The sequence below is a fragment of the Lissotriton vulgaris genome, chromosome 4_1 (assembly GCF_964263255.1).
Source record: "Lissotriton vulgaris chromosome 4_1, aLisVul1.2, whole genome shotgun sequence".
Lineage (NCBI taxonomy): Eukaryota > Metazoa > Chordata > Amphibia > Caudata > Salamandridae > Lissotriton > Lissotriton vulgaris.
The window spans coordinates 1,462,133,864-1,462,157,504 of NC_141691.1; the positions used below are offsets into that span (position 1 = coordinate 1,462,133,864).

The 23,641-nt window shown below is 44.2% G+C and overlaps 1 protein-coding gene across 1 annotated transcript in view; it reads right to left on the reverse strand.

Annotated features, from left to right (window-relative positions):
- LOC147724112 (ras-related protein Rab-10-like) overlaps positions 1-23,641 on the reverse strand; it is a 116,424-nt gene that overhangs the window by 91,832 nt on the left and 951 nt on the right. The window contains exon 2 of the mRNA XM_086965697.1: positions 8,620-8,680. Coding sequence (XP_086821823.1) covers positions 8,620-8,680 — 61 coding nt within the window. The remainder of the gene's footprint in view (positions 1-8,619; positions 8,681-23,641) is intronic.

The window sequence follows — 23,641 nt, forward strand, 5'->3', positions numbered from 1 at the left end:
TGTAGGTCCGTGAAAGGGAGTGTTGTGCCCCGTATCCGTAAGTCACCAATTCTTGATAGGCCTATTAGGTCCCATTTGTAGAATCCAGGGTATCTACCTAGTTTCCCAAGGCCTTTCGATTCCCATAGCGGGGTGGATTGCATCAGCTTGTTGTTCCAGCCCAAATGCATGGCAAATTTTAATTGTGATGCTCGTGGGATTCAGTTGCTGCGCCTTCGGAGATGTCGCATATGGGGCTCTTGGGTACCCGCCGGGACGCATTGCCCAACAGTTTATATGGATTGAAGGCTTGTTGTCCGGTAGGTAGACCCACTAGTTGGAAATGGTTAAGTGTGAGGCCCAGTAATACCTCTGTATGTCAGGTAATTCAATCCCACCATCATACCACCCTGTGTTAACTTTTTAAGAGCAATGCGTACTGAACCCCATCCCATAGGAGAGTCAGTAGCAGAGAATTTACTGCCCCAAAGTATTTAGCTAGGGCTGGATATGGTACGTTGTGGAGGGCATTTAGGAAACGCGGTAGAGTCATCATTTTGAAAAGAGCTGCCCTCCTGAGAATAGATGGTGGTAGAGTACTCCAGTGTTGGATATCTGCCTTCATCTGTTCAAGTGGTGGGGTCAGATTTTTGGAATGAAATAGGGCGGGGTCTGCGGTGGCAAAGATTCCTAAGTATAACAAGCCATCCGTAGTGATTCGTATGTCACAGCCTCTGGAGAGCATGAGCGGGTGTCCGTGTAGTATAAACAGTAGTGATTTCCCCCAATTTATTGTGTATCCAGAGATTTTACCAAAGTTCTCTATTATATTAGTGACTCGGGCCAAGGAGCGTCTGGGATCCGCCAAGTAGAGAAGTATATCATCCGCATAAAGCGATATCCTGTACTCCCACGGATGGGCCCAGTGGAGTCCTCGCAATATGGGATCCACTCGTATCCCTTAGGCGAGGGGCTCCAGGACCATGGCAAATAGGAGTGGTGAAAGTGGACACCCCTGACGGGTGCCACGCCGCAATGTGAAAGATTTGGAGGTTTCTCCATTGACTGCTACCTGGGCGAGTGGCTCTGTGTAGAGGAGCGTACCCAGCTGAGGAGGTCCAAACCCCAGTTTTAGCAGCACTTCAAAGAGATACGGCCATTCTATGGTATCAAACGCCATGCAGGCGTCCAGGGACAGGATCACTGCATCTTCCTGTATAAATTGCTCTCTACGTAGTACACCATGGACTCTCCTAAGATTAAGTGTGGTGCTTCTCCCCGGCATGAATCCGGATTGATCAGGGTGAACCAATCCTGTGATTACTTTTAAGAGACGGGAGGCTAGAAGTTTTGCCAGTACTTTAGTTTCAACATTAAGGAGCGATATGGGCCTATATGAGGAACAATCTTCTGGTGGTTTTCCAGCTTTATGAATGACTAAAATTGTGGCAGTGCGTTGGTCCCTCGGGAGAATAACCCGATCCCTACTTTCGTCCCACATCCCCTGAAAATACGGAGCTAATTTCTTGGCATTAGGTTTGTAGAGTTCCACTGGTAAGCCGTTGGGCCCTAAAGCTTTGCCCGTTTTAGTCTGTGAATTGCCTGTATTACTTCCTCTTGGGTTAGGTCTTCCTCAAGAAGGGACTTGTCTGCTGTTGTGAGAGTCAGCAGTGGGATGTCTTTTAGGAACTCTTGGTACTCTTCAGGGGTCACATCCCTGGATGGGGAGTACAGCTGTTTGTAATATGTGGCAAACTCTTCTACTATCTCTACCTTGTTAGTTATGGCTTCACCCTCCTTGGAATGTAGTTTGTGTACCCAGTTGTTTGCCCTTTCTCTCCTATCTAGACAGGCGATGAGCCTTCCGGCCTTGTCTCCATATTCATAGACTCGATGGAGAGTCGTGGTTTGTGCCCCAGTGGCCTCCCGCCTAGTGAGCTCACAATATTCCATCTGCTTGGGGGTTAGTCTGTGGGGAGCGTCAGGGATATTTGTGTTTGTAAATTGGGTCTCAAGTGAGCTTATGTCTTTTTCAATAGCTTCTATTTGGGCCCTTTTATCTCTTTTGTGCCTTTCCTCTAGGGATATTTCTTGACCTCTGGTGACCGGTTTTTATGTCTCCCACAGCACCACGGTTAAATTTACTGAGGCTCCATTCTTGGTAAAATACTGCTCGGTAGCTATTTCTATCGCTTTACGGATGGGGGGGGTTGGGCAAGTGTGTGTTTAGCTTCATACGTTGGCGGAGATGCAATTTTGCCCATTTGGGTGCATGATCTGAGGTATCTCTTGGTAGATTTCTAATGGTGCAGTATTGTGGCAATTCCTGAGACAGCGTCAGGAGGTGATCAATTATGGAAAGGGAGCCATGTGGTCCAGAGTGAAATGTGTGCTGTTGCTCCCCAGGGTGATGGGCTCGCCATATGTAAATTTAGAAAGTCTTTAAATGTGATCGGCCCCCTAAACTGTGTTGAGCAGGCCAGAGGTCCATGGCATAGTTGAGGGCAAGATTCATGTCGCCACCGCATACAGAGCACACCCTCGGGGAGGACCAGCAATATTTCGCTTAGCTACCTTCAGAGTGTGGTTTTGGAGTTTTGGGGGGCAATATATGCGATAAGGTTGATGGGTGTTCCATCCTATGTCTCCGAGATAACCACATATCGTCCTTGTGTGTCGAAGCAAGTGGTGTGAGTTCGGAGAACCAGAGTCTTTTTAACTAGTATTCCCACCCCACTGGAGCCAGATGAGTAGTTGGTGTGAGCCATCATTTTGTATCCCCATCTATCTAGTGCTTTGCTCTTGTTGTCAGTCATGCGCGTCTCTTGGAGGAAGACAACACTAGGCGAATTACGTTTTATGTATTGGAGTACAGTTCCTTGCTGTATTTTGTCGCCCAACCCATTGACGTTCCATGACAATATACGCAATTAGGCTTTATCTTTTGTGTCCAGCATGGGTGTCTCGTGTAGATGTCTGGACAGTCAAGTCAAGTCAGATGCTCTTATAGAGCGCACTTTTCACCGTGAGGTCTCAAGGCGCTTGGCAGCGAAGAACACACAAACCGAGGCAAAGTCATAGACCTGATACAGCACTGGTTATTTTGGGAAAAGCCAGATTTTTAAATTTTTGCGGAAAGATAAGTGATTGGTAATTGCCAGTAGATGAGGGGGTAGTTTGTTCCAAAGTTGAGGGGCAACATAAGGAAAGGACCAACATCCATTGCGTGACGTGCGTACACATGGCTGAACCAAAAGAGATTTAGAGCTGGAGCTTAATGATCTTATAGGTAAGTACCAGACCAGTTTTTTCGCGAGATAAGTGGGACCAGCACTATGGAGTAGCTTGTGAGTCAGCATCGGCACTTTAATTGGCTTCTTTGGCGAATAGAGAGCCAATGCAGTTTCTTGGGACTTGGAGCGGAGGCTGATCTGGGGGGGGGTAGATCTAGAACCAGTCTAGCTGCAGCATTCTGCAGAATTTGCTGCTTAGAGAGTAAATTCTCATTATGTGTTGCAAACAGTGCATTGCCATAATCCAAGTGGCTCATGACTAGACCCTGCACCAGTGGCTTTCTGGCTTCTAAGGGTAATCACTTGAAGATTTTTCGTAGCTTATGCATAATACCATAGCAAACGCCTGATACTTGATTGATATGAGTCTTCATGCAGAGAGAGAAGTCAATGGTAATTCCTAGGTCACTTACTGCCTCCTTGGGAGCGGGGCATGGCCCCAATTCTGGGGGCCACCAGTCCTGTGACCAGAATTCTTTAGTCTTGCCAAAGAAGATGATCTCCGTTTTACTGCAATTCAGTTGGAGCTTGTTATTGCACATCCAGTTACTGATGTCAGTCATGCATTTTTTTAACCTGGAGCAGGTTTCAGCATAATCAGAGTTGCATGTGACGAGCAACTGAGTGTCGTCCGCATGCGATACTGTCATGAAACCATGGGATTTTGTAATGTTTGCCAACGGTGTAAGGTACAGATTAAATAGCATGGGGCTGAGGATCGACCCCTGGGGGACACCCACAATGAGAGGTCGACGGCTAGATACTAAAGTGTCGACCTTAATAGAGGTGAGGCGGCCCGCAAAGTAGTTTTCAAACCAGGAAAGGGCCTTTCCTCTGATACCTATCTCCCACAACCGATGTTTCAAAATGCTGTGGGAGATGGTATCAAATGCCGCAGATAAATCTAGTAGGATAAGAATTGCGGAATCACCTCTGTCTAGCGTTAGTCTGATGTTATCAACAATCTCCATAACAGCTGTCTCGGTGCCATGAGCAACGCGGAACCCTGACTGTGAGGAGTCCGGGAACCCGTGTAATTCAATGTAAGTAGTAAGGCGCTTATTCACCAGATATTCCAATACCTTACCAAAGTAGGGAAGTAAAGAAATAGGGCGATAGTTTGCCAGGAGAGTAGTATCACTAGAAGGCTTTTTTAAAATGGGTTTAACCTTGGCATGCTTCCAACTGCTGGGAATAGTGGCTTGCTCAAAGGAGGTATTAAAAATATTAGTGAGAGAGCTAGCCAATAGCGGAATCATCTCCGTGCCATTGCGAGGGGAAAAAAGGTCGAGAGGGGAGCCAGATTTAATTTTTCTAAGACCTTCCAAAACTTCAGTGGTGGTTGTGGGGTCAAATTCAATGGCTTCAGTGATGGGGACATTGTGGTCTAGATCATTACCATATTGTAATTGATCTTGACTGGTTTCCGGAAAGGCGGAATAAATTGATTAAATTTTATTATCGAAGTAAGAGGACAGAGAGTCAACCCATTCCTGAGTAGGGATAAACACAGATCGTTCAGCCAGGGGGGGGGGGGGGGGGGGGGGAAGTAAATTCATTTAATATTTTATAAAGTTCTTTGCTTCCATGGGCCACTTTGTTTATCCTTTAAGTTAGATAGTTTTTTTTACAGATTTGATGTTTTTAACATAAGGTAAGTGTACCAGTTTACAATTCTCACGACTCTCCAGTGTTTTAGTTTTTCTCCCCAGGCGTCCTGCTATTCTTCTGGTCTGCTTATCTTTTTTCAGGGTGGCAGTAAACTAGGGAGAAGCAATAGTTTTTACAGTGACACTAGTTTTGGGTATAATCTTGTCCAGTGTTTTCACAATGGAGGTATCTAACTGATTTAGCATTTGTTCGACATTATTTGTTTGCTCTGTAAGAGGTTTAAAATGAGTTACAAAAGCCTCTGGGGTCATTTTACGCCATGGCCGTATTAAAGCTGTTTTTTTGCTTCTAAGATTTGTCACAATAAGTTTGGGAAAACTGAATTTTAGAAGAAAATGATCAGTCCAGATCATAGGAAGCGGAGCTTCATTAATTATGTTAGGCAAATTGGTAAAGATTAAATCAAGGGTGTGGCCGGCCCGGTGCGTTGGTCCGGTTACCCTTTGAGTTAAACCTAGCGTTTCCATAGTGGTGATCAGATGGCTGGTGTCCGGTCTGAGGATAGTTCTGCATGATAATTAAAATCTCCCAATAAAATGAAATTATCAGTTGCTAACACATGCAAAGCTATAGTTTCTAAAAGATAATTAACAAATTTGGCTTTTGAGCCTGGAGGTCTATATACCAAGGCTACTCTCCCAGATGTAACATTATTGAGCCTAACATTGATGATCATAATTTCCATCATAGGGTTAGAGAGAGACTCTAGCTTTGTAATCTCAATGGGGGCTTTTGCTACTGCTGCAATACCTCCTCCTCAATTACCTTCCCTATCCAAAATAATCAGGTGATATTCCTGGGGGAAGGCAATAGTTATGTCTGGTGAGGCTTGGCTGCGGAGCCATGTTTCCGTGAAAAAGCAAATGTCAGGTTTTTCAGTCTCTAAGAGGCTCCACAGCTCAAGTGCGTGTTTAGGTATGGACCTCGTATTAAGGTATAGAGCAGAAAGTGGTTTACCTTCCGTTTTAACATTGGTAACCAACATTTCAGCAGAATTAGGTTTAGGTGCATTTTTCGAATGGATTTTAAGAGGTGCTGTGAGGAGAGGTTTTGAGAATTCACTGGAGTATGTTGACGGCTGGGATCCTTGGTCCCCATGCCGTTCTTCTACCTCCGATGCATCGGAAATGTTCCGGGTATTTAAGCAGATCAACTCCTGTCTGGTATAGCGTAACATTATGTAAAGGCCAGCTTACCCTGAATATGTTAAAAATTGACCAGGGGGTCAGGCGGCAGGCGACGTCCAGGCGCGGACGGGCACAGACGGGCTTGACAGGTGTTATCATTTTCCCCAAATTGTCTCATGTGGCTGTGCATCGCGAGTAATACAAATCTCAGTGTTAGATGTTCGGTGCACGAAAAACAGAACCAATAACAAGTCCCCAGCATTATCCCCCCTCCCTGCAACGCAGGCCCAAAACAGCCCACAACCCCAACTATGCAGGGCACCTTTCATCCCTTAATAACAACACAAATAACTTTGCAGAGAGGAAACAGCCGTAGCCTCTCCCCTGTTCAGCCACTCAAGCCAAAGAAAGTTGTGTTCAGCAGTCAGTAGGGCCTTTCGCCTGCAGAGTCGCCAGTCAGGTAATTTCGGGGCGAGGAGAGCCTTCCCGGACACACCGACCGTTTGTCCCATGCTGATCGCTCCTCTTTTCTTCTCTGCGGTGTGACCCATCTTGCCTTTGCCTCATGTTAGCCCTCAAGCCACTCCCAGGCCTCTTCGTGCGAGGCGAAGAACTGTGTTTTTTTTTCAGATACTACTCTCAGGCAGGCTGGAAAAAGCATGGAGTATTTAATGCCTTTTTCCCTCAAGGCTATCTTGACCTCCAAAAAAGAGCGTTTAATCTTTTGTACTTTGAGGGTAAAATCAGGAAAGAATGCAACAGTGGCATTATCATATTTAAGTGGAGGGGCGCTTCTCGCCGTCTGTAAAATTACATCTCGGTCTCAAAAGTTGTAGATTCGTGCCATGATAGGGTGTGGGGGACCCCCGGTCTGGGACAAGCCCCTAGCACCCTGTGTGCCCTCTCCACTGAGAAGAATTTGGACAGTCTACGGGGCTGCAAGGATGTAACTATCAGGTCTTCTATGAAGAGATCAGTTGCTGGATCCTCCGCTCTCTCCGGGACCCCAAGTATCCGGATATTGTGGCATCTCGAGTGTCTCTCTGTGTCCTCCGAGAGGGCCTCGAGATCTTCCGCAACGATCTTCAGTTCCGTGACTTGTGCCTTGAGAGAGGTAGTGTCTTTTTCCCTGTGGTCATTTCCATTTCTTTAACTCCGTCCCCGAAATTGCGCAGATCTGTTCTGACAAGTGTGAGCGCTATGTTCATAGTGTCTATTTTGTGTTCTAGAGACGAACGTACTCCCTGGATGGCCGCCATTACATCTCGAAGTGTGAGTGTGTCCTCTAACAGAGAGTCTGCTACCATTGGCGGGGAGGCCGCAGTCTCACTCGGTCCTGGAGCCTCCCTCGAGACTGTATATTTGTGCAATTTGGTCTGATGGCTGTTCTTGGGAGCTTTGGTGGCCATCATTACAGTTTCAATGGTCCAACAGTACGTTTTGGCTCCCTCCATCCGATTCTACCCAAGAAGCGGTCAGTGTATGGCTGGGGAGCACCGCATCCACCACTGCTTGCCTCCAGCCCCACACGGCTCACGTTGCCTGTTAGTGTTGTGACTGGCTCCTTCTAACCGACCGACGAAATGGCCGGGCAAGACACGAGCACTGGTTAGTATGTCTGAGCGATGCCTCACCAATTACCTGCTACATCAGTTTTCCCTCTCCCCAAGTGACAGCTCGGGGGCCGACTCTCGTCGCTGGAGTGTTTGTGCTTAAAACGGCGTGTTCAATGAATCTCCGCCCAGAGGAGGGCTGGGAGGGCTGGGCTTTACTGCTAGTGTACGTGCCGGCCGGGGAGCGCCACATCCACCACCTCCTGCCGTTGGCGCTGTCTGGCTCACGCAGCCTGTTGGCGTTGCGGCAAGCTCCCGCTGACCAACCCCATTAGAAATACCTCATAAAATAACTTAAGTGAAATTGCAATGACTAGTTACTGTTGACAGTATAGTATTATTGTTGATGGTAAACACTGCATTTGATAATTACTACCTGCAGTCAAAAATACTAGCGGCTGAACCACATAATTTATTACGTCTATTCCCTATAGCTAAACAAATACCACCAGGAATTAATCTTTTTGCTAATGGTAAACAATCCCGCAGCTGAGTTACAGGGAGGAAACAGGAACAGTGAGCAAGGAGAAACAGCTAGCCTCTCATGTTATATAGTTATAGATAATAAAAATGTAATATTGCAGTAGCTGGTCGGTCTTGTAAATTAAGCTCAAAGCTGGTCTGATTTTGGGGCCAATAACCAACATAATGTGTCTGCATTACTTCCATTAGTGATGATTGCTGTAAGTAATTAATGTATTGCCAGTTGCACTTAAGCAGCCTGGGGTTAGTCAGTTGATGGTGCTTCAATGATTTGTCTTGTAACGGACAGTATTTTACAGACCGTGATAGTTACAACTTCCAATAATATGATTTATACAGCTCATTTAGTGATATGAACAATGGATTCCAAGAGGTACAAGAAAGCAAATGACACAATTATAGAAAGTGAAAATATGTCCATGAAGTAAACCATATCTTTGTAGACCTACTTACCAAATTTGAAGTTTCATTGTTGTGTCATCTATTGTGACGGTTTTTACCTTAAAATCAATACCTAGGAAAAATAAATACACATAAACGTTCTTGTTCACACAGTCGTGCCTTTCCAATTCATACATAATCATGTGAATTACGATTTTTCATGACATCTAGTCCTATATAAACTAATTTTTGATGCAGAATCAAACGTGTTTTTATCATTAAAACAGTAGAAGCATATCAGCAGGGCAATAACTTGCTAATAATAATAATCATAACAGCATAGTAATCGAACTACTTGAGGTATTAACAATCATATAAAGACTTTATATTAAATACAATAATTCCCACACAAGAATCACACACGCAAGAATGTTGTTTGAATTTATTAACAAGCATTTGCAATGCAATAGGTCTCGCATTTATACAAGTTTGAGCTATTAGCATTGTAAATGACAATGCCTTTTATTGAAGTTTTGTTTTTTAAAACCTAAATAAAAGGCACTGTCATTTACAATGCTAACACAGCTCAAACTTTCGCAAATGCGAGACCTATTGCGTTGCAAATGCTTGTTATACCAAGTTTGCTACTACCGTAACCCATCATAACCTATTATGTAATCTTCCATTCTTCCCTTGCCATTATATTTCTAATGCTTGCAGTATAAAATCTCAATTTGAACAAATGCATGACTACAATCCCCAGACAACAAAAAAATAAACTGGAGCAGGTGAACATGGGTTAACTTGAGAGGTCTGAAGAGGGCATTGCCTGTCCCAGCATAGAACGGTAAAGATAGAAAGCTCATTCTAGTGAGAGTGCCCTCCTATTCCCAGCATAGAACAGTAAAGATAGAAAGCTCATTCTAGTGAGAGTGCCCGCCTATTCCCATGTTTCCTATGTTCGTGCTTGAGAAGCTCAGTCAGTCCAGGTTTCTCTCTGCATTCCTTGATATGTAGTCATTAATCACATGATAAACTCCGAACTTCAGGTCCAGAATGCAAGTGTAGAAACCTGGACTAATTATGCTACTTACGCTTGGACTTGGAAATTTTACGAGCTTTGCGTTCCCAATGTAAGGGTAACATTTGAACGTAATATACCACGCAGAAAGCGGCGAAAGGCGCTGTGGGTTTGTGTGCCCCACTGAAGAACAGGACTTTGCAGCTGAGTGAGCCGGTGCTGCTCATTTGTGGCGCTTCTTGATTCAACGCTGTCCCAGCTAGTTAACAGTATTGTCCCAAAGCGCTGGTCTGACAATAGGCTCACGACTAAGTCGTCAACAGGACCTGGAGATACTTGGCTGGTGCAACCCCTCGTGCCTAACCAGAAATTCCGCTGATGCACCCCTACACGTGCCCGTCACATCTTCAGCAGTTGTATTACTACAGAGGCCGGTCGCAACTTAGGCAGTTGTGATCAGCCTGCAAGCGGCCACAACTTTCGTAGCTGCAGTCCTGCACCGAGTGATCACTGCTAAAGCAGTTGTAGCCCCGTACCTGCAATTACAGCCCGACCAGACTTCGGCATTTGCACTGTTGCAGAGTCTCGGTTCCTTCCTGGTACCAAAAGGAGAGTCTGTGGGCTCTCTGACGCCCAGGTCCTCCAGATCGCTCTACAGCAGTCTATTCTTTGCGGAGTCGCAAAACCACCATAGACACTGCCATGCAGCTGAATTTCTATTCACCACCGCAGCCCAGGGAGTTTCATCAAGTTCCCGCCGGGCCGCCGCGCTGCCTGCGGCAACCCGGAAGCGGTTGGGCAGCCGGCCAATCGCAGCCCGGCCCCAACCGGAAGTCCCGCCCCCATCGCGGCGCGAGACGAGAGAGAAGCCACTGTCCGAGGAGCCCTCGGGCTCCTGATCGAGTCCCGGTCCGCCAGAACAGGTGAGTGTGTTGCGGAGGAGGAGGGGTGAGTGGGGGTGGGGTGTGCGCGTGTGTCTGTGGTAGGCTCCTGATCGAGTCCCGGTCCGCCAGAACAGGTGAGTGTGTTGCGGAGGAGGAGGGGTGAGTGGGGGTGGGGTGTGCGCGTGTGTCTGTTGTAGTGTGTCTGTGCGTGCGTGTGTCTGTCTGCGCGTGTGTCTGTTAAAGGGGGGTGCGGTGCGTGTGTGTGTATGCAGTGTGTGTATGTGCGCATGCGTGCGGGAGCCTTTGTGTGAATGCGAATAGCAGGCAGGGCGACGCGACGTGCGCGCTCACGAGCTGCAATCTCCAGGACAGGCTCGTCACAGTCTGATGTCCACACCATTCCCAGAAAAGTGGCAACATAAGTTGTCTCGCATAGACAGCAAAAGCTTCGCTTTTGCTTTCGTCTAGGCGAGACCTAAAAATGTGAAGGTGATTTTAGGATTTCCAGCTCCTTCAACAGAACTCAGGCAATCATGATGCCCAGTCCTGAAATACTGTTGCGCTCTACAAGAAAAAGGCATCTGGTCCAAAGATTGAAAGTCTGACACACAGAGACTGGACACTCGTTCACCATGTTAAACATTCCTCCATGTGACAACAATATCCGACAGAAGCCGCAGCAGACCATCTCGGGTAAACATGTTTTGTGCATTAGCTGCAGACACTTCAGCGTCTCACATAAGAGAAGACTTGAGCTCTAGCTGTAAAGAACATGGCAAGTCGCATAACAAAATCGGCCTCACTAGACTTCTTGATCACTGAAGACTTGAACACACATTTAAAAGCATGACGTGGAACCTGAGGATTAGACGATACATGACCATGATCACACCCTAAAGAAATCAACCAACTCATTCAAAAGGGGTCTAAATCTTTATAAACCCTTGCAATGGATGAAGGCTAAGCATTCGAACCAAATCCAGTACACCAATGTACAGGGCAAATACTGTTTGTCAGCCCCAATACAAATCTCAATGAGCTGGCAACACTAACCCCACAACTAATTTGATCCAAATTCCAAATTTGTCAGTTCGAATTTAAAAATTAATCAAGAAATACAAGGATTAAAACATTAGATAAAATACAATTCAATTTAAAAAATAAAAAAGAACTGATAACACCATCAACATATATCTCAGGAACCACAGCACCAATCACAACACCCAATACAGCGTTGGAAAGGGTAGTTTCAGCAGGAGGACATAGGCTATGCAGACGCGCACCATATACATTTAAAAGGTAAAAGAACCGTGCCAGCAAAGTAGTCCCTTGTGGGCGTGTCTGCGTTGTGCTGTGGGCGTGTGCTGGGGGGCGTGACAAACGCTGGGGGCGTGTGGTACATTCCGCACCTGTGTGCTAATCCCACCCTGCTCCCTTTAAATACCCCTGCACCCCATAATCATAACCCACCCTTACTCCTTAAAATACCCCAACACCCTTAAACACTAACCCATCTTAACCCTATAAATATACCCTGTACTCCAAAACCCAAACCTATCCCTAAACCCTAAAAATACCCCTGTACTCCAAAACCCAAACCTAGCCCTGAACCCTAAAAATACCACTGTACCACAAAACCCAAACCTACACATGAACCCTAAAATACCCCTGTACCCCCAAACCTAGCCCTGAACCCTATAAATACCCCTGTACCTCAAAACCCAAACCTACCCCATAACCCTAAAAATACCCCTGTACCCCAAAACCCAAACCTAGCCCTGAACCCTAAAAATACCACTGTATCACAAAACCCAAACCTACACATGAACCCTAAAATACCCCTGTACCCCCAAACCTAGCCCTGAACCCTTAAAATACCCCTGTACCCCAAACCTACCCCAGAACCCTAAAAATACCCCTGTACCCCAAAACCCAAACCTAGGCCTGAACCCTAAAAATACCCCTGTACCCCAAAACCCAAACCTAGCCCTGAACCCTAAAAATACCCCTGTACCCCAAAACCCATACCTATCCCTAACCCTAAAACTACCCCTGTACCCCATAACCCAAAACTATATCTGAACCCTTAAAATACCCAAACACCCCAAAACATATACGCCTATACCGATACTTACCTTATCCGAACATTTAAAAAAACATGCTTTTACCATTCATGCATTTACAACGAATTTCGTTGTAAATGTATGCGTGGTAAAAGCATATAAAATGTAATGCCATGCGTTATAATGGCATTGCGGAGTCATGGTACTTTCGTAATGAAGGTATGCGGAGTGATGGTATGCGGAAAGAAAGCTGCGGAATAATGGGTGTTTACCCTCCCCCGGTAAGTACATTGGTGGCACGGCGGCCCACATCTCCAGCAACATACTCATATTTTTTCACCACCCATTTGAAAAATGCACCGGTCTCTCTCGTTGATGGCCAGCACCGACATACACTTTTAGACACACCTCCCGCCACAAGTTATAGAACTGCGAACTTTAGAGCTGGGGAGCTACGTTCGAATCTCGGCATCAGCTCAACATCCTGTGATTCCAGGCAAATCGCTTGGTCTCCCCGTGCCTACCACAAATGAATGTGTTCTTCTGTAATGTAAATTGTGCTCATGCCATGTTGTTGAGTTCGCGCTATATAATATTGCAAGGAAAAATAAAGTAGGGAAACTTGAGTTCACACACTACTGAACGCGCACTCTTAAGTGCATCAGCAGTGCACTGTGAATCGGAGAGTTTCACAGGCCTGTCACAGGTAAGAAATGCTATCAAAACGAAATCATACAAAACAATATACTACTGGCTGGCAGCAATTCATACCCGGACAACGCCGGGACGGGCTGCTAGTTAGATATACAGATAGGAAACTGTGACCTTAGGATCACCATAAAAAGTAATTTTCTTGTCATTTGATGATTTTGGGTTAATGTTGGCGATTAAAGGATTATTTTCCAAGCACCACGAGTCTCTGCAAACAATTATGTGAGCCCCACCCAAAGGCAAGGACAAAATGGCAGGCCCCAGGACTCTGTGCAGCTCAGGACTTAAATCCTCAAGTGAGAGTGAATGTTCCAAAGTCATGCGTTAACCATAGTCAAAGCAGCTAAGGACTTGTCAATGGAGCCACACTGACCATGGAACTGAAGCACCTTAATTGACATTGGGAGTGATTCGCAATGCTTTTTCTGCATTAATAAGCGTTACTTACTCCCCTTCCAACCAGAAAAGTAGGAATTCTCCAGGCCACAATCTAGTCATGATTCCAAAAGTCACAGTTATGCGTACAAACATACTAAAACATCTTAACCACTTGTGCAATTTATACAGGTATTGCCCACAGGATTCATGACTACTAGGAAAGGTGTGGCTGTTGGAAACAGAGTAATCACAAAAAACAGTGGAGTGCTGGAAGAGTGATTGAGAAAAAAATCTATGTAAAATTAGTGAACACCGGCGTAGTAGTAGTAAACTTAAGAGGTATTCACATAATGTTGAAATGTACTTGGTACAGTTTTGGTGCAGATTTGGGATCATCTAAACTAAACCTAACACTTGTGTTTGGGCCTGACCTTTGCTATTGGAGGAGAACAAAGTCTCTTGCATATGGTTGGTCCTGATCTAAAGTGGCATAGTGAACAAAAATATAATAGACTAGAAGACGGCCCAAGTAATTACCAGAGGCTATAATTTATTCAGCATACCCCCATAACTTTTTGTTTTAATTCAACAAGGCAGAGCACATGCACCCTTGGCTACTCAGAACCATGATCCAACAGTTTCCTTATGGTGGTAGGGTTTATAACTGTCAGTAAAGGAAAACTGCGCCATAACAAGTGATTCTCTCATTGTTGTGGTGCAAGAAACTGGATTATTATTTGAGTGTGCGACTACTCACCTCAAGGAATAATCACAACCCATCTCAGGGTGAACCCTCAAAGTCACTAAATTAATTTGAGCTCCCTAGTAGCTTTAGTACAGAGCAGACAGGCATAACTGAGGACAATGCATAACACATTTATGCAGCAACAAAACAGTAATAAATGCAAAATAATAAAAATCTCAAATTGAATTTGAAAAGTAGAGCACAAATTAATAAATAAAATGCAACCAAATGACAAAAATTCAATAAGGAAAAACACAGCGATAAGAATTTTTAAATGTTTCAGCAGGAATTGCACAAAGAAGCGCAAAATGACACTGATAGTTCAATGATCGTGGTAGACTGGGAAACCGAAGTGCAAGTTCAGGTTGACCACGCTGTAGTGTGGGTTGTATACACCAACCAAGTTTGCCCTGTCAAAGATGTTATCTTCTGACTTATTCCTTCAAGTCCCAATCCACCACAGGAGAATACTTCTAAAGCCCCCAGGCCCTCAGGGAAGGCACTTAGAGACTCACAAGGTGCCCGCCCGGCAGAGGCTAACGGCAGGTTCCAGTTCAGGTCCAGTTGCTACAGGTCAGCTGGGCAGTTCCAGGAGAGGCCTCTTGTAGCTGGCTGTATCCCTGTAGCATGATCAGGATTTCAACCTTATGAACCTTAAGAGTCCAGGTTTTTGTCCTGTGTACAATATCGAGCAGGTTCTGTCCTTCAGGGTTCCTTTCAGGTCACAGACAACAGGTCTAGTCCTCTTCTGTTCTTTCTCAGGTCCAGAAAGGGTTCTCAAGTGGGGGACTACAGTTGCTACATTTATGATTGGCACAAGCTAGTATGTTGGAATGATTACAGGGCACACCCTAAACAATGAGGTAAATGTTACCAGAGCCATCCCAACCCATTTTGGGCATATACAACATACTAAAAGTCTTCTGCCACAATCAGCTTGGGCTATGAGTGGTGGGGGAGGGTGTGGGGAGTGTACTATGGTAATCCTAGTGTCCTACTAAATATAACACTAAAAATCACTTTGAGATACATTCTGTGTTCACAATGAACCCAGAAACAGACGCCTGGTAGAACAAAAGTAGAGGTAACCAGCAGTGGATACACAAGAAATGTTTTGGCATCCTGTTTACTGTCAAGTGCGCTCCCAGTGTTAAACGTAAAACATTTTCGACCTGACAAGTAGGATTTGACATTTAAGCAGGGCTTGACACTAAGGTCAAAAAAGCTGCTCACAGCCTCAACCCTGCAAAGTCAGTGAGGTTCAGAGGAGTCATCTCACAGCGAGGCTGCACATGCTAGGCCTGAAGTCACTGTAGTGGATGGCACATCAGGTGCTGCAGTCCACTAGTCGCATTTAACTTACAGGCCCTGGCTACAGCTTGTACCATATACTGGGGACTTGCACGTAAATTAAATATACAAATTAGGAATATACCAATCTGGCCTTGTTTTAAGGGGAGCACAGGCACTCCGCTACTGGGTAGCATGTGTAAAGTGCACAGAGTTGTAAAGCCATCAGAACTAGAGGATTCAGCAAAAGGTAAAATTAAGGGGTGATTCCGCAGAAAAGGTGGACTTCCTACAAGTAAGAAAAATCTGCTTAACTGATAAACATGCAGCAGCTGTTCCCCGGTGAGTGTTCAAAATGTATGTTCCTCTGTCTTAGAAAAATATATTATTAAGCAATGATTTTTTTAAATAAAAAAATTAAAATGGTTCTCTTTTCCATTGTTATTTTAACATAAAAACAGATACCTTTGCCAAAAGAAAGCCTTGCTCGAACCAGAAACCTTCATGTTTTGCTCAAATACACTAAAGCCAAATGTAAAGGTGTGCAAAATGTGTGTAATTTGGTAGGTAAAATCTTCATAGGGGAACATATCCCAGGCAATGGAGTTTGCAAAAACTCTGGCACTGAAAGGCTAGAATTGTACCTACCATATTTATGACCTTTTTATGGCCACTCAATGTTTAAAATCAAGCCTATAGTTTGGTGAACTCAGTCTGTCTGCACTGTTTGAAAAAAAAAATTAAGGCACATTTTGGATCTAAGGCTCAGATTATGGTCGGCCAGGAAAAAGCTGCTATATTTATCACACCTGATATATCCCAACACCTGAAGGACCAGAATTTATTAAGGGTAATAAATAGCACCAAATTACAATTATTGCTCTGAAAATGGGAGATAACACAGATTATGTACCACGGTTGATCTGTTGAAATCAACCGGGGAAAAATACAGAAGTGTTTTGCTTATCACACACCTCATAATTGCAATACTGGTGCGACACAAGCTTACCATACATGTCACAATTAATCAGCCAATCTGTACTCGGGGTCTTAGTCTACCAGACCATTAGGCATGGGTCTTAAGTTTACACCACAAACCAATGAGGTTCCCAAAGGCACTACAGCATGAAGCCATGCATGCTTTGGGTAACCCCCACCGGATTCAAATTGCTTATCAAGTGTTGGTGAAGAGAGACTTTATAATCACATGCTCAGGCTACTGTTAGTTGGCCACCAGCACATGGCAGAATATGTGGAAATGCCTTTCTTCTAGTCAAGCTTCTGACTCGGACAATAATAGTGTGGTGGGCCAGTAACAGCCATTGTCCGATAAGCAGAGAAAAGTAACATATATTTTCATAATTTAAGTGCTAAATAATGACATGCATTGAATTATTGAAAAAACAACATTGACCAACGATATGAGAGCAGCTTATAAATAGGTGCATGTTTAGTCATCACGGCTACAACGCTGTGCGATACTACGAGTGATACTTTGTTCATCTATTAATAAAACATTTAGTCTACATTGGGACTTGTGGCAGGACCTGTGACTCCAGTAACCTAAAATGATAACAGTACAGAAAGGGGGATGTCAGCAAAACAAAAAGTTAAATGCCGACAACAGTTGCACAGGGCCAATGTCCTTGAAAATGTCAACATTGTTCAGAACATCCAAAGTAAATCGTTTCCAATTAAACAGCACACACAGCAAAACCAGTAGTCAAGTATCTCTCGCGCACACTGAACAGTCACAGCACAGGGACTGGTGCAAGTAGGTGACTGATGTTTAGGACAGCAGGTGACGTGGCACCCGAGTACAGAGGTTTGAGGTCCGACTGCCCCAGCTGTGGTTATATTACATTACCCAAGGGAGGGCTAAGGACCTGCTTCCCTTGTTTGCAATAAGGTACACTTTAAAGGCCACTGAATACAGCGTTTCTCTGCCCTGAGGCGATAATAAACACGTAGGATTCCCCCACAAACAAAACAGGTGCAGTACAGTCAGTGACAAGTCACACATCACAGTTGTATGCGGGCATGTTGGTGGGGGGAGGCTGTGGGCCAGCCACTGGGCCCTTCTAGCTATGCCCCAACAGTGTATGTCAGAGGAAGGATTGGGGAAGGGGCCTACTTGAACGTTTGTGGAATGGTCCTGGTGCTAAAGCTTCTGTCATCTCTCAGGAGTCCCCTATCATTCACAATACCCCCTTCATAGGCCATTAAGCCCCTTAGGCTCTTCTGGCAGCCGGGAGAACTTCACTCACTCAGCCTGAGCAAGCCCCTAAGAGCAGCTTACGTTTCCCATTACAGATCATCTGCCAGATCCTATCCACTCTTAGCTGCCATTCACGTTAACTCAAACAGACCTCAGCAACCCTTACCTAACCTGCATAGACCTTCAGATGGCCCTTAAAGCCCAGGCTTTTGGTTCCGAAGAGAGGCTGCAAATCCTACGGTTATGACCACAGAAGAATCAACAACTATTGTGGACGAAGGTGACACAGTGGAAATTATTCATTTAGAACTCTTGGCCCCTTTAGACATAGTTGACTACTCTGTCTCATATCTCTTGAAGAAGACTGGTCCAATTATGTTGTCCTCTAGTGGTCTGTATTGTTCCTGGAAGGCTGCACTCAATTGGAAAAGTTGCCCCACTCTCTTTCCAAAAAGAACCATTGACTCCTTTCATTCCCGTGAGTGCACTCCTTCTCCATCATCATCATCATCATCAAGGCATTTGGGGGCAAAGTCTATTCTAAGTGGATGATACTCAGTTCATTGTCTGCCTGGCTACCCAATCTAAGAGCTCACTGCCAACGCTAGCGAACAGACTGGTGGTGTCCTTTCAACAGTAGATGGTGCAAAATTGCCTTAATTCCACTGTCAAAACAAGCAATTGTGGGATAGCTCCCTTTGGCCTTGAAGCAAGGGAGATGGTCCTGTGCTACTTCTCCAGGTTAATTTTGATGTCACCCTTGTCTACAAGCTTACTTCAAGTGCTCTGGTCATTACAATGTGTGGCACTTGATTTTACTTTCTGCTTCGCCTTAGATGACCTGGACACTTATTCTGATTTAAATTCATGCATTTTGTAGCTGATAGCAATTTGTCTAGGCTTCACTACTCTAGCAGTCTCTTCATAGAACTCTAAGTGTATGTTTTGGCAAACTGCAACATGTACACATTGTGGTACTTAGGCTGATCCACCATCTGCAAAAGAGAGATCACATATACCACCATGTGCATAGAGCACTTCGTTAGCAGGCTGTGGAACAGAGCCCCATTTAAAATTATTTAACCTAATGCCTTAACTCTTTTATGAACCTGATCACTTGGTGCTCACCTCTTATTTCTGCCTTTATGTATCAGTAAGCTGCATCCGTTCAACAGATCATTTGCTCCTTAACCTCTTCAAGACAAAGCAGTGATATATGTGGGTCTGGGAATCACCCAAACCGCAGGGACCTGGACACTGGAATAAACTGTTGTGAGCAATCAAGCCTCTTTTTTTCGAAGGGCCTGACAAAAATATGTATTCTATTATTTTTTACAGGCTTATTGCAGCTTTTTCACTTTCGCTTTGTTCTTATGAGTCATTAAGCTTTTGGCACTCGTGTTCTATAAGAATTAAAATCAAAACAATTCAAATCTGTTGATGTCAAACGTGATTTCATTTTTGAACCGTGAATTATGAAGAAGTAAAAATAAAAAACACTGGAACCTTTGTCCAGTCTTCCCTGAAGGCCCGAAAGTCCCCAAACCGGCCAATTTATTGAAATTAAGATCCTTTTATAGTCTCTCCAAAGAGCAGAATTGGGATCCAGAGGGAAGCAGTGTAATGGTGTCTATGCAGGGGTCCTGCTTTGTACATCACCTTTTGTGGGGGTGCCATAAGGAATTTTATGTACAAATCCGAAGGGCTTTAAGATAGTTGAGCTAACATTATGATCTTGCGGGCGTGAAACATCACTTGATTCTAGGAAGCAGGTGTAGCAGGAAGACAACTGGTTTGACAGTGTACTATGTGAAAGTCAGCGCTATCTCTGGCATATTATCACTGCAAGTCGACTTTCTCTAAAAAATGCCTTTTGACTGTCTTTTGATTTGATGTAATTACTCAGATCATGGCTTAACTGTGGAAAGAGGTTCCACATCTGGCATCCAAAATATTTACTCAAGAGCCCCAGGTAATATAGAATGTGAAGGCAGGTCACGTTTGTAGGACTTGCACGTTTGACCATCCCTAACCTACATGGACTCTCTACCAGAGGCAGCCAGGCTACAATTCAAGGATGTTTTCAACCTAAATTTCCAAGGGAAAAACAAATTGTGCACCACCCTAAAAATACTCCTAGCTTGAATCTTCTCTGCACATTGGGTACCAAGGGGAGAGAGTGGGAGACAGAACAAAACTTTCTCTGCAAGGCTTCCTTTGCTCTGGAATTCACGCCTGCTGTGTGTAATCTGGAGAGCAGTTGTTTAAGCTGCAGGAAAAATGCAAGACAATGTGCCAAGATTTATGTGATTTATGAACTGATAGTAATATATGGTATGTCAGAAGTAGGCAAATTAGTACATGGCAAACAATAATTTACAAACAAGTCAGGGAAAGTGAGGCTCACTAAACTAATATAAGACAAAGATCTTTTTATAGACATACACAACATTCAGTTGTACAGATGGAATCAACGCCAGTGTTGGTAATAGAGCTGTCATCAGCTAGAGGATTTTTTAGCCGAGAAAAAACGTAGGAGGCCCAAAAGATGTACCAGTTAAGACAATGCACACATTATGTGCTTAGCGAGTGTAGGGAGGAAGGTGGTACTGGGTTCGTTTTCTGGTGCTCTTACTCGAGGTGTGAATGCCCAAGTACAAGACCATGAAGCTAACCCCATAAACAACTCTATGAGAGCCAAATACAAAATAAAATCATTGCATTGGAGAAAACATTTCAGGGGCTTCCTGGGTGATTGCACCATTCCTGTGCCCCTTTTGATAAAAATTAAACTGCAGTCAGCTTTGGTAAAATAATCATTTATTTTCAGGCTTGTTACCCTGTCTCCTGATTAAAAACTCTTCAAATATCCCAAACTGCCTCAAACTTTTGTAGTGAGCATCTTCAGTTGCTATGTTCAGTGTCCCAGCAACGTGCCCCATGGGACTTCAAGGAGTGGGTAAACTTAGACAAAAGCTCCCAGGAGCAAACAAGGAAGCTGTGTAGGATGGCAGCTGGGATGAGAGCGGTAGTGTTACAAGAAGATATTTGTCAAGTTGGGATTCAGTAGGGGAAACTTGTATCCCATGTTTTGCATGATGAAGGCTTGGTTTGAAGCTTTTCCCCCTTTTGGCCAAGTGGTGAAAGTGTGGACTGATATAGTAACATATCTAACCAATACCTTGAATATAGGCAAAATTAGGTTGTCTAGTTGTCCCCTAATATCTCCCTAAAGTCCAGCTGAGCTGTGAAGATGGTACCCAAATAACTTGTAGACTAACTTGATAGTATAAGAAGTTGAATCTCCAACTATTTACGTATTTTCAACTAATATGCCCCCCTCCATCACTGAGGGTGTTTGTGGGTAGTAAGGCGACGATGTGGGGGAATACAAATGTTCAGAGGTATTGTATACAAACAGCATCACTATATTGGCTGTTTTTCAACCCATGGCAGCAACAGGTATTGAAACAAGAGATGCTGACATGAACAGTCTTGTTGTTGTGAGAGACAAGGAGGTGAAAAGTGCAACTGGGCAGTGAAGTGCCCAGTGATTCCATTTGGGATTGTGCACTGATTACATTAAGGGAAAGAGAAACTACCAACTATATGATGTTGTTGGAATGGGGTTGTGGACCCCTCTGTATGACAGTGCTGTCAGGCGGTTCTATGTTTCGTTTATTGCTGAAAGGAAAAATAAGCTGTGGTAATCAGCAGTACTGAAGAGGACAGGAGGAAAAAAAGGGTGCGTAATAACAAGGAGAGTTGTTGCATTGCAACCCCTTACAAAGGCGGAAGCTTGTGCACCACAGACGGTAAAGAAAAATGTGATCTATACAGGGACATCAGAGCATGAAAAGTCCTGAATTATCCCTAATTGTTCCAGACTAAAGCCTGCTGATGGAATGGGAATTGACAAAACACAAGAGAGGGGGAATGGTGCAAAAGAGTGGTGTGAGGAAAATGTTTGGGGAAGTTTATGAAGAAAAAGGTGTCCAGATATATAGTGAAAGTGTATTTCTTCATTCTGTAAATATATTGAGCTGCAATACTGCTGGCCTAGAAAGAAAGTTGGGTGACAAAGGTTGGGCGAATTACTGACCAACATGTTTTTTTCTATATTTCAGGAGATATTGACAAAGGGTAGTGCAAAGAAGGTGGGAAAAGCGTTAAGCCCTAACCACAGTCATCTGGTTGTGCTTGACCAGTACACAGGCACAAGTTAAGGCTGTCCAAGAGGGAGTGTGGTTCAGATACAGAAACCAGGTTCAACCCAGTTGGAGGTGCTACCTTCGGACATAGTTTATGAAATGGAAGTCAAAATTCTCAGTGGGTATTTGTGTGAACATCATCCGTTCTCGCCTACAGGTCATTGTAGGGCTATTGCCTATCCTCTCGAAGAATAGCCTAACAAAATGTGTTGTTAAAAAAAAATTCTCAGTGGGGCATGGTAGCAGGCTTTGGCTAAAGAGGGATCCACGTCATTGGACTGCTAATGGACAAGGTCCTAGTTAAGCTGTGGAATTTTGAAGAGAAACTCAAAGCAGGAGAAATTTGAATTGTGCACTCAAGGATGGTTCCTCACTGGTGAGGTACTTTAGGTGCCTTCACCATGTGAAGATTTCTACCTTTGTACTAGTTTGTTTTCTGGAGCTTGGATTCTTCTAGCGAGGCTAGGCTTAGGCTGTAGCCACACAGGGCCTATGAGGCTGAATACCTTTTCCGTGAATCAGATGAGCTGCTATGGAAAAGATCTGAGCAGGAGCAACCTAACTCTTAAAACAAGTGGCACTATGTCTTTATCTGTTGACTTGACATGTTAGTCACTCACTCCAGCAAAAGCCACCACTCGGGTCTACGAAAGGTCCAGTTGGAACTGGTCAGCTTGGCAGTTGCAGAAAAAGGCCGTATCCATTTCACTCATTTGTCAATTTTCCATTCGTTTTAGTGAAACAAAAGACAACGTTTGTCATTTTCCATATCGAATGTTGCAACGTAACAGAAAAAAACAGCTGACACGTGTTTTGCCCTGTTCGGCAAGAAGAGCCAGGGCTTTCTCAAGGCTAGTTAGGTTCATCCAATTATACAGCCAGTCAGCATAACTTTCTTGCAGCGGATTTACCCGTAATCACGAAATGCGATGCTTCCTTGACCGAATTTTAAATTTGGATGTATGTCGATAATAACTCGATCAAACATGTATAAATGCAAGAAAGTTATGCTGACAGACTGTATATTTGGATGAACCTAACTAGCCTTGAGAAAGCCCTGGCTCTACCTGCTGAACAGGGCGAAACACATGCCAGCTGTTCATTTTTGTTACGTTGCAACATTCAATATAGAAAATGACAAAGGTTTTCTTTAGTTTCACTAAAACTAATGGAAAATTGACAAATGAGTGAAATGGATACGATGAAGTGGAAAACATAAATAAAAAGAACTAGCCACACTCCGACGAACCTGTACTGTGTTGTCTTCAAAATAATGAATCTAGAGATTAAACCATTGATGGGGGCGAATATATATATTTCAAACGGAGGAACACTTGCTCAAAAACCTTTTCTACACACTGAAACCATGCCATGACCTGTAATTAGAGTGATTTGCAGCCTTGTGGGTGATATGTAACACTGTATAAATGCTGCAATCCAGTACAGTACATGACTTTTACAATGTGTATGTCCCATGGGCAGGGTCACATTTAAATAGGATTAATTCAGGCACTATAGCCCACTAGTATTTCTGGAGTTCTTCTAGGATTGATAGCACAGAGTTGAAGACAGA